We start from the raw sequence: 17,949 nt of genomic DNA, 5'->3' as shown, positions 1-17,949 counted from the left end.
CAGATGTTAGTGAGTTGTATGAAATTTAGTGGAAACAAGCTGTAAAAAACATAGTCATAAAACAGCCTGTCAATGCCACACATCTGGACAATGCAGCTGTATGTTCCCGCTGCTGTCATCGCCCTAAGAAAACTCAATAGCCTTATTTCACCCCAATTAGTCTGCATACCAACAGAATCAGAATTACACAGCGAGGGGGTGTATTTTCACCAAGACAGACCCTCTCAAATTCCCTTCAAGAAGTTTTTATCTTTCATTCAGGGCTAGTGCCTCAGACACTAGTCACTTTGTAAACAGTACTCCAAACTGTTCCCCTTGATTTGCTATCTGTTAAATGCTTTTTAATTTATTACTTTATAGTAAGTAGTTTCTTAATGTTGCTTCTTTGTTCAAAACCTAAAAAAATGACATTTTGCTGTGAGAACTGTGTGTCTGTTGACCTTTACATAAATCATAGAAGTTTTTCTCCATTCTAGTTTTATCTCATACTCTAGCAGATATAACTTCATCTGAGGTCTTAGGAACCGAAGAATAGCTATGAGTCTACTGAGATGTTGTTTTTCTGAATGCGTGACCATTTTGACCCATGCATTGTACAATGTGAGACAGCACTTCCTCATTTCAGCATGCAAAATATGTATCAAATGCAATATTAAAACTATATAGGTAAAGTTATTTTGTTGTGGTTTTTTTTCTCTGCAGGTGATAGAAGTAGCCAAAGCTATTCTGGATAGGGGTGAAGAAATTCCTATAACACTAATTGGAAAGCTGTTGAAATTTCAACTGCTTTGTCTCAAACAGAAGGACCTTCAGAGAAGAGAAGCTGAAAAGAAGGTATGCCTTAGGGAGGATGCTCAATTAACTGTAGGAAGATACTTATATTCTTTTGCAGTTTCCATAAATTCAGTTTTCTCCTCATGCTTAACCTCCTAAATCTGTAAGTGAAGAGAAGTGGGAATAGAAATTTATCTTTTAAGTTAATTGGAATTTGGGGAAAAAGCTCTTAATTACTCAAATGCAGATAAGACGGCGGGGGGCAGTGGGGTTGGGGGGGAATATTGTGCGAGAACTCTTTGCTAGAGTAAAAACTACGTCTTAGCTGAGTCTTAAGACCAATAGAAAATAGAGCTAGAAACCGTCCTCCACTAAATATATCTTTGCTGAAGTAAAGGTAGGAGAGGTTATTACATGAGAGTTAACAAGGATAGATGCAGAGCAGCACTATGAAGAAGTTATTACCGTGAATCGCCTCTCTGGAGGAAATTCGGAGAAGTTATCTATTCCATCCTCCAGCACTAAGGCAGGATAAAATTTACATAAACTATTCCTGGCAGATGTTTGTCGAACCTCTTCTTAAAACCTTCCACTGCTGTGCTTTCATTTTTCTATGTCAATCAGTATTACTACTCAACAATCTCTGCAACGTAGCCATTTGGAAAAGGTTTCTAACCTTATCAGCCCTCCTCTAATTTAAATCCATTTACTGCTTCGCTTCTCACTGTATATGGGGACAACAGTCCTTGCCCTCGATTCTGCAGAGATCTATTACATATTTAGCTAAAGAGATCCAAATATATGTCATGATTTCTAGTTTTTGATTGTGCTTATTCCTCTCCTCTGAACTTTCTCCAGATAGTTCATATCTTGAAGTCTGCTTCTCAGAACTGGGTACCACATTTTCCAGTGTTCCCAAAACTTGCTTCTGCATATTCTCCGAGGTTGTCACTGCTAGCTCCAAGATTGCCTCAGTCAGATTGCTTATGTGTTTGAGGAGGAATTTCACCAAGCTTCCACAGGGTCACAATCAGACCAGATCTCTACTTGCTTTCTAACATCTGTAATTAAAAAAACCCCACAACTTACTGAACAGATGGTCTTTGCTATAGTCCTTTTCTAGGAAACATTTATGCATCTGAAGACCATTATCAGAAATTCATATAATTACTGTAATAGTTTACCCTGTTAATTGATCAATAATGTAGAATCTGATGGCATGGAGACCTAAGCAGTCTATGCATGTAAGAGATGCACAAAGAAAATGGTTTCATGGTTTTTGTGTAGCTGAAAAGTCTCTAAATTTCTTTATCAATAATTCTATTTGTGGGAATAATTGGTGGTTGAAGTATAGCACACAAGTACAAGAACATTAAATGGTAGGTAATAAATTAAAGTTGTGTCCTGTTCCCATAGAAGTCAGTTGCAAAACTGATTAGCAAATTATAATGTAAGCCACAGAAATATATGAAGAATCTGAGAAAAAGAAATGTGTTTTCAATCTGAAGAGAAGTTGAGAGGCTGAACCTATAGAGCAGATTTTTTTATAGTGAAGGGAGAAAAATTGGCTTTTCCCTTTCTTATCAGCATTGACTGATAGCTAAACTGTAAAACAAAAATTTGAAGTTTAAAGATTAGGCACTTCAATATTAAGATGGTGCCCTTGGATTTGATTTTTCAAGATTATTTTTGTAACTATAATTTTATTTCCCTAGAGAATTGGAGGATAGGTGATATTGAAAGTTGAAGAATCTCTGGAACGTACCATTTCTTCCCTCTTTTAGCCAAGCAATCTGGGAAAGTTGTCACCTCTTCCAGGTTATATCTGTAACAAAGCGTGACAGGCAAACATGAGAGCAGCAGCTGAAGGACAAAGACAGCGTCAAGAATTGGGAAGGCTCTTGGCCGTGACGATGCTCTGCAGTACAGAATGAGCAGAAGCTGGCTTTTAATTTAGAATTCTAACTCTAAATTGTCTGCCTTAAAATTTTTAACCCTTTCCAACTAGCTTGTACAGTACAAGTTCCATTGCCAACAACTCAGGGGTTGAAAAGAGGATTTTAGTAGCAGATCAGTTCTCAGAAAGCCAACATAAATGTCCATTGTTTTTTAGAATAGACACTAATATAAACAAAAATAAACCATTATTGCATTAAGATCAGAAGCTTGTCATAAATTGACAGGTGTATGCATTTAAATTAATATGCAGAAGAGAAGTATCTCTGAATTAGAAAACTGTTTGAGGTAGTAATATTCTGTAACATGAAGCTTAAAATAACAAAATCACAGGGTGTAAAGCTAATGGAAGATTAGAAGCTCCACAAAAAGCTGCACCCTGTAGGGAAGGAGAAATACGACGTTGAGAGGAAAAGGAAAGAGCCCTAGAAAGGAGACCTGTTACTTCCTGAGGTATTAAGGTCAACTACTGTTTTTTGTTGAAATCTTGGCAAGTTCTGCTTTTTTGAGACTTAATTACATAAAATGATGCAGGTGCAATAGATAAAGCCAATTGCGAACTGTGCAGCGTGATGATTGTGTTATCTCTTTTGATGTGTTCATCAGCTTAGAATTCAAAACAGTACTATCAAACTCTTTGGTTTGAAATGTCCAAAGTGGAATAAATTTGAAAGAAAATAATGAAGGCATCCAAATCCTCCATTTCACAGCACTAATAGTTTTAAGAATCTCTTGAAGACATTTCTAAATTTTACAGAAACGGAATGCATGAAGAAGGGAAAAGCAGGAAAAAAAATTCTGCTTTGGTTTTGAATTTGAACTACTACAACTACTACTACAGCTGGAAAGTCTGCTTTTCCAGCTGGATCTAGGGAAAGCAACTGTATAGAGTCAACTGCCCTATCTCATTTGCATGGAGAGCTTCTCTCATTGCTTTAATAGCCTTTAAATTATCACCAGCAGAATGGTAACAGTAAGTTAAGTTAATATCGGTTTATTGTATTTAATTTAGCTTTACAATCATTTTGTCATTCTTGCATAGTAGGTACGTAGTACTGCTGCTGGGTAGAAATAAGATGGAGGCTTTCTTACTCTTACAGCACCTTGCTTTAACTTAATATATTATGGATTATTTTAATTTTAGACTGACTCTGAGCTTTCTGGATTTATAGTGTGAGGCTTTGGGATACTTAAAAAATCTTTTTTCATTCTTTCCTCTTAAATTACTGAGCAGAGCTTAGTGTAGGTGGTTTTGTTTGAAAATAATGAGAATGGCTGAGTAATATCCTGTGTGAAATGAGCACAAGACTCTTGGTTCTAGTTTATGGTAGACAGATATTTACATCAAAGAAAAATAGTGCTGGTACCATTTTACACCATACTCAAGAGTGTTAACAGAGATGCTAAAGACTTAACAGAAATTTAATTTTGTCTTGCTTCCCTTCAGTCCATGGAAGGTTAGTGGCTGATGCAAGTGCTGTAGTGGCAGTAACATAACCACAGTGATTCTTTACTCATCTCTCTACCAGTATGCATTTGATTAATTTTGTAGGTATAATGTCTACCTACCTCTCACAGTTCCTTTTTAATGTGAAGTCTTAACACTATGATTTAGTAAGAATATAATAAACTGAATGGTATGTTGAGAAGGATAAAGCAGAATGTTCAAGACAGCTTCACCACATTATAGTGGCTGAGAGGGAAAAGTATTCAAATAAAGAAACTGAGACACTAAAATTTTACAGCAGTCTGCCCTTTGTTCTGCACAAAGGCTACGATGAAAATTTAGTTTATTCATCTTGTCAGGCAGAAGAAGAGAAACAAAAGGAAAAAGATGGAGGGAAAGAGAAAGCTAAACCTCCTGGCAAGAAGGAGAACGTTCCCAGTGCCAAGACAGCTGAGAAAGAAAAGAAAGGAAAAAAGGCAGAAGTAGCACCAGTCACTGTTGAAAAGGACACCCAATTGAAGAGACGGGGAAAAGTGGAAGAAGAAGACAAATACATTGGTATGTAAAAAATGCAAATATACTCCTGATAAACTTGCTAGAGATCTTGCAATGTAGCTTCTAACTGCGTACTTTGTTTTGTTCCATGTTGAAAGATCAAGATCTATTTGGCAATATTAAAGCATTGCCACTTTGCATTTGAAGAGGGCACTGTGTTCTCCTCCAATTGGGATAGGTCGTGAAGTTCAAGAAGTAGAATACGGATGAGGTATATGTAGCATGTCAACATCAAAATGTTTTGGCATCTTTAAGACTAAAGAAAGTGGCTAAACAAAGCCTACAGAAAACCTTTCTTACCTAAAGATTTCAGAATAACTAAATGCATTTGTGTCACTATCCAAAGGTGGCTTTCTCCTTGTATTATGAAGTATAGCAGAGTTCTCTACCATTGTCTGTGGATGAAGCCAGGTTCTGTACAAAGGGCAATGTGATTTCATTTGCTGTCAAAACATGTTGATAGAACTGAGACCTGAAGAAATCTACTCCAGGAATGAGATATACGAGGTAAAGAATAATATGCTAACTAGTGCTGAGAAAATCTTTATTCTTAATACATGGCATCCATGGTTACAAATTTTACTGGAACAAAAAATACTGGAGAATATGCATAGCTCTCCTCATTAGATCACAGCTATATTTAATTTGGACCATAATATGTTTGAGCTACATCAACATAAACAGGATCTTTCCTGATGGAGAAGCACTTGCTGATTTTTTGGATGCATCATGTCTACCTGCTATTCCCTAGTTGAACTGCTGCAGGCTTTCCTCATTCTTTCATCAGACCTCTGTCTGCGTCTCATTCAAGATCAATGGCACTCTTGCAGCATTTAAAAAGCATCAGTTCAGGTGTTTAGAGCAAGTCTGAGTCTTAGTGACGCTTACAAAAGTACACAAGAACAGAACAGTAGTTATCTGTGCATAACTCTGCATTTTTTCAGATAAAGCTTGGCTATAACATAATTCTTTTGATGATTTTAAGGTTTTTCAGGACCTGAAAAAAGTGTTCAAAGGAACATTCATGCCTTCAGGAATCCAAGCTGAAGTGATGTAGAGAACTCATGTCATCTTACTAAAATTGGTACAGAGTGGCTTTGAGTGGGTAGTAAAGTGCTTCCACTAGGCCCCGTAGAAACAATTTTACCAACTCCAACATTTTTGCTCCCTACTGCCTTCAGGGATGGGCAGAAAACATTAGGTACCTGTGTAAGATATCCATACTCTGCTGCCTTGTTAAACACAGTTAATGAGAAGACAAAGTAAGGAAAACACAAATTGCCTTCAAAAACTGACAGCCAGGAAAGGTATCCTTGTTTAGTATGCTTCGTAGTTCTATATTATGAACTATTAACGCTGCTGTTAAACTATTATTTTTATTGACTAGGATTTGTCTCATTAGTCGCAAGGATATTTACAAAATAGCAATAGTTGCAGATTACCTCAAAGGAGAAGTTGTTGAAGTGTTTTCTGCTTGGTCACTTGTGCTGTATTTAATTTTGCAGTCATGACTGTACTGAGCTGAAGCCATTCTGAACAACTCACCACATTCATTGTGCATCCACACAGTTGGGCTTAATAATAAACAAATTGATTCTGGCTCATACAAAAAAAATTGTATTCAGTGGATCGATTTCCAGTCTGAAGGCAATAAGGAGCTAACTAACAATGGGAAAGGTAATCTGACCTTGCAACTTCCTTTAGTCATGCTGAGGAAGACAGTGAGGAGGAACCTCTAGCCCTGAGAAGGACAGCACCCCTCAAACCCTTCACTACAGGCTACAGGAAAAACATAACTGTTGTTTTACGGAGAGGTAATTGTTTCTTCCTTCTTCCTGACAGTTCCACCTAGAAGTCCATGCCAAGAGAAAATTAAGTCACGTATTGACAACATTTCTGGAGACCATTCTAAATGAACATTAAGTGTGGTGAAACAACTGTGTCAGGATTTTCTATCTTTCCTCAAGAATATGGCAATTAAGGTTCTCAAGGACTTCACACTGAAGCTTTTGTTTGTGCCTTGGGACAAAATGGTGCCAGCTCTGTTTCTCACTGTCAAGAACACGTAGATCTATGAAACTTTTCTACTCAGAGTGTACTGCTTTAAAAATCTTCATGCGTATTCAGTATTTTGTAGTCTGAGCAGAAGACACAAAGAACCTTGGATGATCCTTAAAGTTGATAGAGTGAAAAAAGTTTTCAGCACTCTTGGCCACTCTAATAGAATCATTTAGGTTGGAAAAGACCTTTAAGATCATCAACTGCCAAGTCCACCACTAAATGATGTCCCTAAGCACCACATCTACATGTCTTAAATACTTCCAGGGGATGGTGACTCTACCACTTTCCTGGGCAGCCTGTTCCAATGCTTGACAACCCTTTCAGTGAAGAAGTTTTTCCTAATACCCAATCTGAACCTGAACTGTTTATATTTGTTTTAATATAGCTGTATCAAGGAAAAAAACCCACAAAACAAACAAACAAACCAAAAAAAAACCCAACAAACTAACAAAAGAGAAAAATGTCACAATTTTTACTCGAGAGTAGTCTGAGCTATTGATTTTATATGTCTTGAACTCATAGTCAATCTGTATCTGTTTCTGGTAGCTAACAGCCGTGTTATCATTCATCCCTAGTACATTATCACCTTTTTGAAATGGAATATTTCTGCTTTTGAGTAATCTTGAGATTACTTGCATTGATGTCTTTCACCATTGGAGTATGAACTAGTCACTGATTATTAGAACTGACTGATTGTTATCAACTTGTCACAATTATTAGCATAATCATAACTGTTGACTGGCAGGCAGTCTTCTCCAGCATGTATGCATTGTAATTTTTGGATCTCTGTAAGTCACCGCGCAGATGTCTGTCGTCTTTGTTAGAAATCATTAATGCTCAGTAATTGTATGCACTTGCGCTTTTTCTTCCTGCAGTAACTGAGGCATCAAAATATGTGGTTCGCTTTCAGTACTAGCAGTGATACAATGGACTAGTTTTCTTCTGGTTTTGATTTTGTTTTATGCATTTTGTGTACTGGACCATGGTGGCTGCTTCCTTAGTCAGTCTTTCTCCAAATTCCTAAGTTCTTTTATGTTTACCTAATGGTACAAGAACAGGAGAGACAAGCATGTTGCCAGCCTGCTGCTCCAGGCGGTAGCAGCACCTGCACAGCCCTGGCTATGTGCCCAAATACAGGAAAAAGTGCCAGGCTACCTTTCTTTCTCCGCTGGATGAATGAGTCCCATGTGCTGAGGAGTGGCTAAAGGACTTTTAAGTGTGTTGCGTTAGTAGGCATAGGAAAGAATCTTAATTCTAAATTGAAAATAAAACTTTGTTTTGTTGTTAGTGCAAGATAGTCTGCACTAATTATATGTGTTTCATAGTTGATGAAAGATACAGGAGCTTCAGCAGGCAGTTTCAGTTGTCTCATGATAAATAACCATGCTGGATGAATTAAATAATGTGGTACCTGTCTGTGGTACCTTTCTTTCTCCATGGGCTGTAAAGGGAACCTATGCAATTAATTTAGGCTAGAGTCAAGCTTCTAGAGGGCTCATTTTTATTTACAGGATGCTTAACATTTTGCTTTGGTACTGAAATGTTGCTATGTGTATTTCTACAGAACTAATAAACCCGAACAGGGCAGGCGCTCAATGAAACTTCTTATCTGCACTTCAGGATGAATTTGGGTATGCCCCTTGCCAACTAAAAGGACTAGTGTGAGCTGGTCTTACTGGCTGATGAGGATTTTGACAGGGAGTCCATCTAAGCAAACATGAACCTGTTGGGCAGGGAGCAGTCAGCAGTGAGTCAGCTCATACCTGCAGCTAATCCTTCAGAATTATTACAGCTAATGTAATCTCTCATCTAAGACACAGTAATTCACTCTGTGTGTGCTCCCTGGCCAGCTTTATGCAGGATGAAATAGGATAGCTTAAACTACCATTAGAGCATGTGAATATGTCCTGACACTAAACTCCTTAAAGAGAAGCAATTACAGAAATGCTGCTACAGGTAGCATTCTGGTTATAATCAGTTTTTCTCCAAACAATTATTACTTCTAACTTGTATTCTTCCTGCTGACTTCTAGGTGGTTTGCTACAGAAGACTTCAGTCTAATGCACATAATATTTTGAAACTCGTATGTAGTTGTCCCAATGAGGTTATAAAAGGACCTTAATTTGCAGTACCCCTATATAGTCAAGAAAAAACTGAATTTTGTTTAGCTGTTGAATGTCCTTGCTCTAGTCTGTTTTTGTTGTGTTTTGAACAGATGATGAACCAGATGATGGTGCCCATCATTACTTTATAATTTTGGATTTCCACAACCCTCAGCTGTTGCCTGTGATGTCTGATCTTGGGATTAACATTTCAAGTGTAATTAGAATTTCTTCTGAGAATTATAAGCCGTTGCAGACATACTTTGAAGCAACTAAACTTCAAGGAGAATCTTTACTTTCACCCACAGGTAATCTGGTCATAAGAACAAAATTTGTATAGGAAAGAGACTGTTTTATATCCAAGCAAAGACTCCTCTTGCTGTGTTTTTCACTGTCTCTGTGCCTTGTGTTTGTGCATGCTACCTGTGAGCAGCTGTGTTTGCCAGTGCAAAAATGGTATTGCCATTGTTTGGTCGCCAAACCAAATGATTTGCCAGTGCAAAAACTTGCCTGAGCTGGACAGTAGAAAGAGGGACTGACTAAGCAGGCAGTGGTTGCAGGCATAGTTTTCTGCAGCAGCCGCCAAAGAACAACATTTTATCAAATGCGTACTTCTATGAATCATTACCCAGAAAGGTGTGTTGCTAAGCAAACTTAGCTCATTTGGTAATTTCAAGGTAATTTCAGTGCACAGCTGGCCACTTTGGGACTGTGGCCCCAGCCAGAGAAGAATATACCACAGAATAACACCCTACAATTGTACTCAGCTGTCCCGAGGCTGTAACACCTCTCTTGAACTGAGGTCCTGGTGAACAATAAGCTACATTATGAGTCATCAATGAAAGCTGACCATACTGAGCTGTAGAAACATAGCCAGTAGATCAAGGGAAGTGCTTGTTCCCTGTTACTTGGCTTTCATGAGAACAGAGTTCTGGGCTCTACGGTACAAGAAAGATACGAATAAACTTGATTGAGTCCAGCAGACAGCCACTCTATGAAGAGTGGCTGAAGGACCTTGGCTTGCTTGATCTGGAGAAGAGAAGGCTTACAGGGCACCTAGTAGCATCCTTCTGACATCTCTGAGAAAGTTACCAAGAACACAGAGCAAGACTCGTCATTGAGATATATGGAAGAAGAAAAAGTGGTTGTGATCACGAGCGGCCTTTAGAAATCCCAGGCCCCAGAGATGAGGGGAAAGTCTGGAGCAAGGAAGACATACCCTTGGTGGAAGAGGATCAGGTCAGGGAATACGTAAGAAACTGGACATATGTAAGTCCATGGGACCTGACGGGATGCACTCACAAATACTGAGGGAGCTGACTGTGATGTTACTGTGAAGCCACTGTCAATAACTTTTGAATTATCATGGCAGTTGGAGAAGGTGCCTGAGGACTGGAGAAAATCAAGTGTCACTCCTGTCCTCAGAAGTGGTGAGAAGAACTTAGGAAACTAAAGGCTGCTCAGACTCACCTTGATCCCTAGGAAGATTATGAAACAGCTAATCCTGGAAGCAATTTCCAAGCACGTAAAGGACAAGAAGTTGGTCAATCAATCAGCATGGATTCACCAAGAGGAAGTCTTTCTTAACCAATGTGATAACCTTCTATGATAAAATGACTGGCTTGGTAGATGGAGGGAGAGCAGTGAATATTGTCTGCTTCAACTTCAGTAAGGCCTTTGTCACTGAATCCTCATAAAGAAGCTGATGAAGTATGGGCTGGATAAGCAAACACTGAGGTGGATTGAAAACTGGCCTAGCCCAGAGGGTAGTGATCAATGGTATGAATTCTGCTCAATGGGAACAATTAATGATCAAGATAGTAGGGCAGAATATACCCTCAGCAAGTGATCTGATGATACAAAACTGGGAGGAGTGGCTGAAACATTAGCGAGTTGTGCTGCTCTTCAGAGCGACCTTCGCAGGCTGGAGAAATGGGCTGACAGGAACCTCATAAAATTCAACAAGGGCAAGGGCAAAGTCCTGCACCTGGGGAGGAATAACCCCACGCACCAATATATGCTGGGGGCTGACCGGCTGGAAAGCAGCTTGACAGAAAAGGACCTAGAAGTCTGGCACTAAGTTGAACGTGAGTCAGCAACGTGCCTTTGTAGCAAACAAGGCTAGTGGTATCCTAGGCCATGTCAGGTCAAGGGAGTTGATCCTTCCTTTCTACTCAGCACTGATGAGGCTGCACCTGGAGTTCTGTGTCCTGTTCTGGGCTCCCCAGTACAAGAGAGATATGGAACTACTGGAGAGAGTCCATCAGATAACCACAAAGATGTTTAAGGGACTGGAACATCTCTCATATGAGGAGAGGCTGAGAGCTGGGAATGTTTACCCTAGAGAAGAGAAAGCCCCGAAGGATCTCATCGATGTGTATAAATGCCTGATGGGAGGGTGCAAAGAAGAGGAAGCCCAGCTCTTTTCAGTGATGTTCAGTGATAGGACAAGAGGCAATGGCAAAAACTGAAACACAGGAGGATGACTTAGCCTTTAAGACTTAGGCAATCACAGCACCAACTGGTGGTCTCAAAGAAGTAATGTCATGTTTGAATTTGTATGTTGAGCTATCTTATCTCTGGGAAAAGAATGAAAGGCAAGCATAATTTCCAGCTTCTTATAGGTTTGTTATAACTTGTAAATTTTAAAGATAATGTCTTACTAGAAAATAGTTGAAGTGCAGAGAGCAGAAAGCATGGGTTTGTTTAATATAATTTTATTTACATAGAATTAGAAATAGGCCAGGTCACTAGGAAGGAGAATATATGTTTATTATGAGCCTACTGACATAAAATCAGAAATGCCAAGATACAAGGTGGAGTGCAGAAGGACCAAGGAAAATGTTTATCTGCTGCTCAACAGAGAGGAAGAACTGACAGGAGGTAATCCTGAGAAGGCGGGCAGTGGTTAATGTTTGGGGGTGCTTTTTGTACTTTTTGTTGGCATGTGTGTTGTGGGGGGGTTAATCTGTTTTCATTACAAATACCATTGCAGACAGGAGATAGTTATAACTAACCACAAGATTCAGCTTCAAATTGCGGAGGAACAGGTAAAATAACTGAGTACTACTTAGGTAAGGCAAAGAACTTTTCAGATCAGCTGATTCATAGAATCATAGAATCATTTTGGTTGTAAGACACCTTTAAGATCATCAAGTCCAACCTAGCACTGCCAAGTTACCACTAAATCATGTCGCTCAGTACTACATCTACATGTCTCTTAAATACTTCCAGGGATGTTGACTCAACCACTTCCCTGGGCAGCCTTTTCCAGTGCTTGACAACCCTTTCAGTGAAGAAATTTTTCCTAACATCCAATGTAAATCTCCCCTGGTGCAACTTGAGGCCATTTCCTCTTGTCCTATCACCTGTTACTTAGGAAAAGAAACTGACCCCCATCTTGCTACAGCCTCCTTTCAGGTAGTTGTAGCGAGCAATAAGGTCTCCCCTCAGCCTCCTTTTCTCCAGGCTGAACAATCCCAGTTCCCTCAGCTGCTCCTCATAAGACTTGTGCTCTAGACTCTTCGCCAGCTTCATTGCCCTTCTCTGGGCACGCTCCAGCACCTCGATGTCTTTCTTGTAGTGAGGGGCCCAAAACTGAATATAGTACTCGAGGTGCAGCCTCACCAGTGCTGAGTACAGAGGAATGATCACTTCTCTAGTCCTGCTGACCACACTGTTTCTGATACAAGCCAGGATGCTGTTGGCCGCCTTGGCCACTTGGGCACCCTGTTTTACTCATACTTAGCTGTCTGTTGACCAACACCCCCAGGTCCTTTTCCACCGGGCAGCTCTCTAGCCACTCTTCCTCAAGCCTATAGCACTGCATGGGGTTGTCATGACCCAAGTGCAGGACCTGGCACTTGGCCTTGTTGAACCTCATACCATTGGTCTTGGCCCATCAACCCAGCCTGTCCAGATCCCTCTGGAGAGCCATCCTGCCCTCAAGCAATCAACACTGCTGCCCAACTTGGTGTCATATTCCGATTAACTTAAACTGTATTCTATTTAAAGATTGCCTGCCATTCTCATTTATATTTGAGAACTCATAAAGAGCAAGTGAGATAGTGGAAAAAGCGCTGTGAGGAAGAGGGAAAGGAACACAAATAGCCAAGGCACTGTAATCTGCTTAATTTCTGTTTCTGGAAAAGTACTGGAACAAATAATATATAACCACTTAAAAGAAAAATGGGGAGATGAGTAACAGCTAGTGTATGCCGTTCAAGAACAAATCATATCAGACAAGTTTAATTTCCTTACAAAATGAAGTACTGGCCTTCTGAGCAGAAGAGTAGTTTGTGTTGTATATTTGGATTTTAATAAGGCTATTTCACATGATCCGCAGTGAGCAAGGTAGGTCTAGATTAAAATAAATATATAGCGGGTGCAGTCTCATTCAAAAATCTTGGCCTCTGTAGAGTAACTGTTAAATGTTTACTATCAAATAGAAGAATGCATGGAACGGACTCAAGGGAATTTGTGCTAGGTCTCGTATTATTTGATATTGTTGAGGGGGTTGGAATAAGGGTTGTGATTCAAATGCAAAATATTCTTGACAGAATAGAGAATAATAATCTGGAAAAAAGTTATTCCATTTAATATGGACAATGTAGTATGCTTATACAAGAATAATTAAAGGTACAAATAAAGGCTAGGAAACAGATGGCTACATGACAGGTTTGAAAGATAAGCTGTTATGCTGGCTTCACAAATGGACATAAGTCAGCAATATCACTATGCCGCTAAAAACCAAGTACCATCTCCAGATTATAAATTAGAATATGTCCTAAAAAGATACCCGAAGTAATCTTATCATGCAAATCAACAGTGAGGTAAGACCCTGTAAGAAACGTGTGCCCATCAGAAAAATGCCAAATGATGGAAAAGAAAATTATTAGGGATCTCTAAAATTTTACCTATGAGGAAGAAATTGGAATTGTTATCCTTAAATTTAAGAAGAAAAGACTGAGTGACGTAGTGGAGAAATTATAAACGTTTTCAAGTTTGTAAAAGAGTAGGACAGAAAATGAAGAGTTTAAATTGCAGTAGAGAAAATACAGTGTAACAGGAAGAAACTTTCCACAAGGTGAGGTTAGCGAAGTACTGATGTAGGAATATTATTGAGTCTTTGAGTCTTTTAAGGTTATATTAAGACAAACCTCTGTCAGCAGTGGTGCAGGTGTAGTTAATTGTGCCTTGGAGCAGGCATTAACTCAAGTATTTTGTAGTTGAATGACTTATGAAATAGGTTGTAGTTGATCATTTCAATAACGTACAGAGAAACCTTAAGATGGGAAGACATTAACCTGCAAATGCAATTATTTTATAGTGTTTCTGTTGTTCTTAGTATGAATGCACATGAATTGTGGATTAGAGACCACAGCTTTCATGTTCTTTTCCTTCCGAGGTGTTTGCATGGCTTTCATTTTGTGAAGTACCAAGTCAAGCACTGTTAGTACCCTTTCAAAGGGTTGGTTTTGTGTTCCTCTAATCACTCTAGTAGCTATGCTACTATTAATTCAGCTTTTCTGAGAGCTAACAAGAGAACTCAGACCAATCTCTCAGCCTGAAAAAATGGAATTCATTTTTCTCCATTTCTGCTGGAAACGTGTGACCTGACACATCCTAGTGATTCTAGGATTTCCGTTTTGACAGTGATGGTTCAAAATTGATACACATTGTATTAGTATATACTAGATGCTTCTCTTCTGCTGTTATATGACAATAACAGATTTTTTTGTGGGTTTTGGTTTTGTTTTTTTTTTTTTTTTTTTTTCAAAATCACATAGTGTACTGCTGGGTACTGTCTCATTTCTGTTACTGAAAACTTCAAAGTAATTCAGTTCCTCTGTGGAGTTGTGCCAGATCTTCTGCATTGACAGTTTCTCCCAGCTCCTGCACCTTCTTTGGGGGTTACTCATGAAAACTTTAATTCATTCTGAGAGGATTTACATGATGAAAATAGACTTGAGTAAAGAAAAGTCTTAGGATTGTAGGCAAAAGAATGAAGAGGGGAGGCAGCAGTCAAGGGCAGAGCCCTTTTTTTTCTGAAAGAACTACCATGTTTTACTGAGACTTTATCTTCCTGGAGTTTTTTAATCCCAAAGTTGGGCATCAGATTTTTGCTGGGACTTTGAGGATGGGAATATTTCAACAATACTTACGGAAGACTAATACATGATTTGTGTTTTGTGTAAAGGGAGACATTGTACCATGATTTATCTAATGTTTACACATTTTAGTTGTAGAAGCAGAGAAAAGAAAGAAAGATGAAGCTATCAAAGACCTGGAAACATTTTGGAAATACCTGGAGCCAGTTCTGAACAGTGGAAAGCATGGATCAAATCTCTTTGATATTGCCAGACTTCATCACCTAGTTAAGGAGAGTGCCTTTCCCCCTGATTGGTCTGACAGAGAAATGCTGGTCAGTAGATTCTGCTTTCACAATGCATGGCATGCTTTGGGGTTTGTAACATTTAAGACCAATTTTGAAATGACAGGGATTTTAGCTTTGTCTTCTATGAAACAGAACCAGAGTAGTTAGTATATTTGTAATCTTGAACAAAAATTATTTCCTATGTATCCAACAAGTTTATTCAGCATGTATTCACAAGGAGTCCTTTGAATAAAAATACTTGACTTGAAGTTTCTTAATATTGTAGGCCACAACAGCAGAGTTTTAAAACAATCTGAGGTATTAAATTTATGCAGCATCTTTCCATAGACCCAATTTGGACTTCATTAGAGAATCAGATGTCTGTATGAAATAATACAAAAGTTATATTTTTGTCCTCATAACAGCAAGTCTGCTTACTGCATCTCAGAATGGTCGCATGAGAACAAATTAAAATGCATGCAAGAGTGCTTTTTGATAGTTGTTTTAGCATACACAGTATTGCTTCTTATCGTCCAACCTGAAACATGGCTCTGGCTTATTACTCGTCGTGGCCTGATGAGTCAGGACTATTACCGGGCACTACAAGAGAAAGTGAACCATTAATTTTTCCAGACTCATGTATAGTGAGGTAGAAGGGTCCAGTATATTTCAATCCACAATAGCAGCAGTAAAAAATACAAACTACTAAAGCAAAATAAAGCAAAATGGCATAATTTAACCTACTGTATTTGTGGTCTTATATTATTGGGGTTAAAGGACAGACTACATCCTCCTAAACTTATCTATAGTACAATAAATCCTGTATGTAGACAATCTGGTGAGCTAGGAAGTAGCTTTGATCCTGAAGGGATCAGAACTGAGTTTGGCTAAATCCACAGTGGTTTCCAAGGCATTCACTAAAAATGCCTTAATAGTGGAAATGTGTAGGCTTGCTACTTATGACATTACTTATCATTGTACTCTTGATAGAATCTTAAAATACAAAACCTATTTTGGGAAAGAAGCTTTTTATCTTGTGTGTCTTCTCCATAATCACATTTTATAGGGGACTGTTGCTGCTTGTGAATATCCTGTGAGCAGCTATATTATAGCTGAAATAAAAGAAAAATTATATGTCACTGAAAGCGTTTAAGCAGGTTTTAGTTGTAATTGCATATTCTTGTGTATCTCAGAATTCAGCAGAGCCCTAAAGAAATAGGAACGTTTGTAAGTTTTTAAAGAAACAGATGGGAAGAATATAACTTGTGAAATCATGGGTGGATAGAGTAAGTCTGTTCTGGTGGACTTGCTAGAGAGTCTCCGAGTCCTAGCTTGCTGCAACTCTGAAGTCCAACATATGCAGAAGGAAAACTATTGTGACAAATTTTTAGACATCAATATAAAAATGATAAGAGTATTACATACGGCAAGTAGTCTCCAGATTTCAGATCTTTAGAAAGGAAAATACTTTCAAAATTCTTTTTCATTGTTCAAGAGTCACTAATGGTCAGACGCTGTAAACTTTTGACAAGCATTTGTGTCTGTCCTGAGAAGCAAGGAAATTGAATCACAAAATTGTAATTATACTAAACTTTGCATGTGTCACATTTAGTAATGACAGATTCTGTTAGTTGTGACTTTGTGAAATATCTTCTTTTGTTTAAAAGATTGAGGTTTCAAAACACTCCAGTATTTTAATTAAAATTTTCCTGTGCTCTCTCTTAAGTAATATATGAAAAGAAGGTTTTTATACTAACCCATTCTTCAGAAGAGTATTGAACTGGAAAAACAAAGGTGCAAGAATATTAACTCTGAAAATTCTGTTTTCACTAGTAGAAATTCTCTCCCAAATATCTCCTCTAGTCTTTAAATATTATGAAAACTGAGATGAGTATTCCACAACTGATCAGTGATTTGGCGTACTTGTTTTGAAGTGCCATAAAGAGGGTCCAAGTTGAAGAAAGCAGATGCTTAATACTCCTTTAGGGTCAGTTAATGTATTTAGTGCTTAATGATAGTTGTGCTTCATGTTTTATTTTAGGAAACTTAAAATTGAGACATCCAATGTTGATAGCCACCTCTTAGAGGCAAACTTCTTAATACAAGAGGCTTCCCCTACTTTCACAAAAGTGACAGAATCACTCAAAAAAGGACTGTTGACAGAAATTGTGTAAAAATTATAATAATTTCATCTTTTCCACAATGTATAGGATGTACAGGGTAAGAATATGTCCATTAAAGCCACTGACCCTTGAGAGTGGCATGCAGTCTCAGACAGGGTTTTGGTATTTGTACAAAAACATTTCACATTTAAAGTAGCAGTTGCTATTATTTCTTTTATTCCTCCCAAGCTTTGGTGAAAACCACAGTACATCACCTCAAGAAACTTGACTCTTTCCTTGTCAGGCTTTTGCAGATACAGCACTCTCCCTTTGGACATTTAGGCGGTATGCTGACGTTCCTTTGCTTGCACAGCTATGGAATTCAGAATTCAGTTCTTGAGGCTTTCTTTGTTTTAAAAGGGCAATAGATAGAAAATAATATGAGATGACATTGATTACTTGGTTGCGTTTTTATTTTTTATCCTTCTAGGGCAGGAGAATGGTTGACCTTGCAGATATGCTATAGGTTCATCACCAGTAGAAACCTACACATATGATGTAAAACAATTATGTTAA

At 38.4% G+C, this 17,949-nt stretch overlaps 1 protein-coding gene across 1 annotated transcript in view; it reads left to right on the top strand.

The window, feature by feature from the left end:
- Positions 1-17,949, top strand: part of SPAG17 (sperm associated antigen 17) — a 105,945-nt gene that overhangs the window by 23,265 nt on the left and 64,731 nt on the right. The window contains exons 4-7 of the mRNA XM_063352750.1: positions 703-834; positions 4,537-4,735; positions 9,009-9,203; positions 15,138-15,319. Coding sequence (XP_063208820.1) covers positions 703-834; positions 4,537-4,735; positions 9,009-9,203; positions 15,138-15,319 — 708 coding nt within the window. The remainder of the gene's footprint in view (positions 1-702; positions 835-4,536; positions 4,736-9,008; positions 9,204-15,137; positions 15,320-17,949) is intronic.

Source organism: Chroicocephalus ridibundus, chromosome 1 (genome assembly GCF_963924245.1).
Source record: "Chroicocephalus ridibundus chromosome 1, bChrRid1.1, whole genome shotgun sequence".
Lineage (NCBI taxonomy): Eukaryota > Metazoa > Chordata > Aves > Charadriiformes > Laridae > Chroicocephalus > Chroicocephalus ridibundus.
This window is presented reverse-complemented; position numbering and strand designations above follow the sequence as displayed.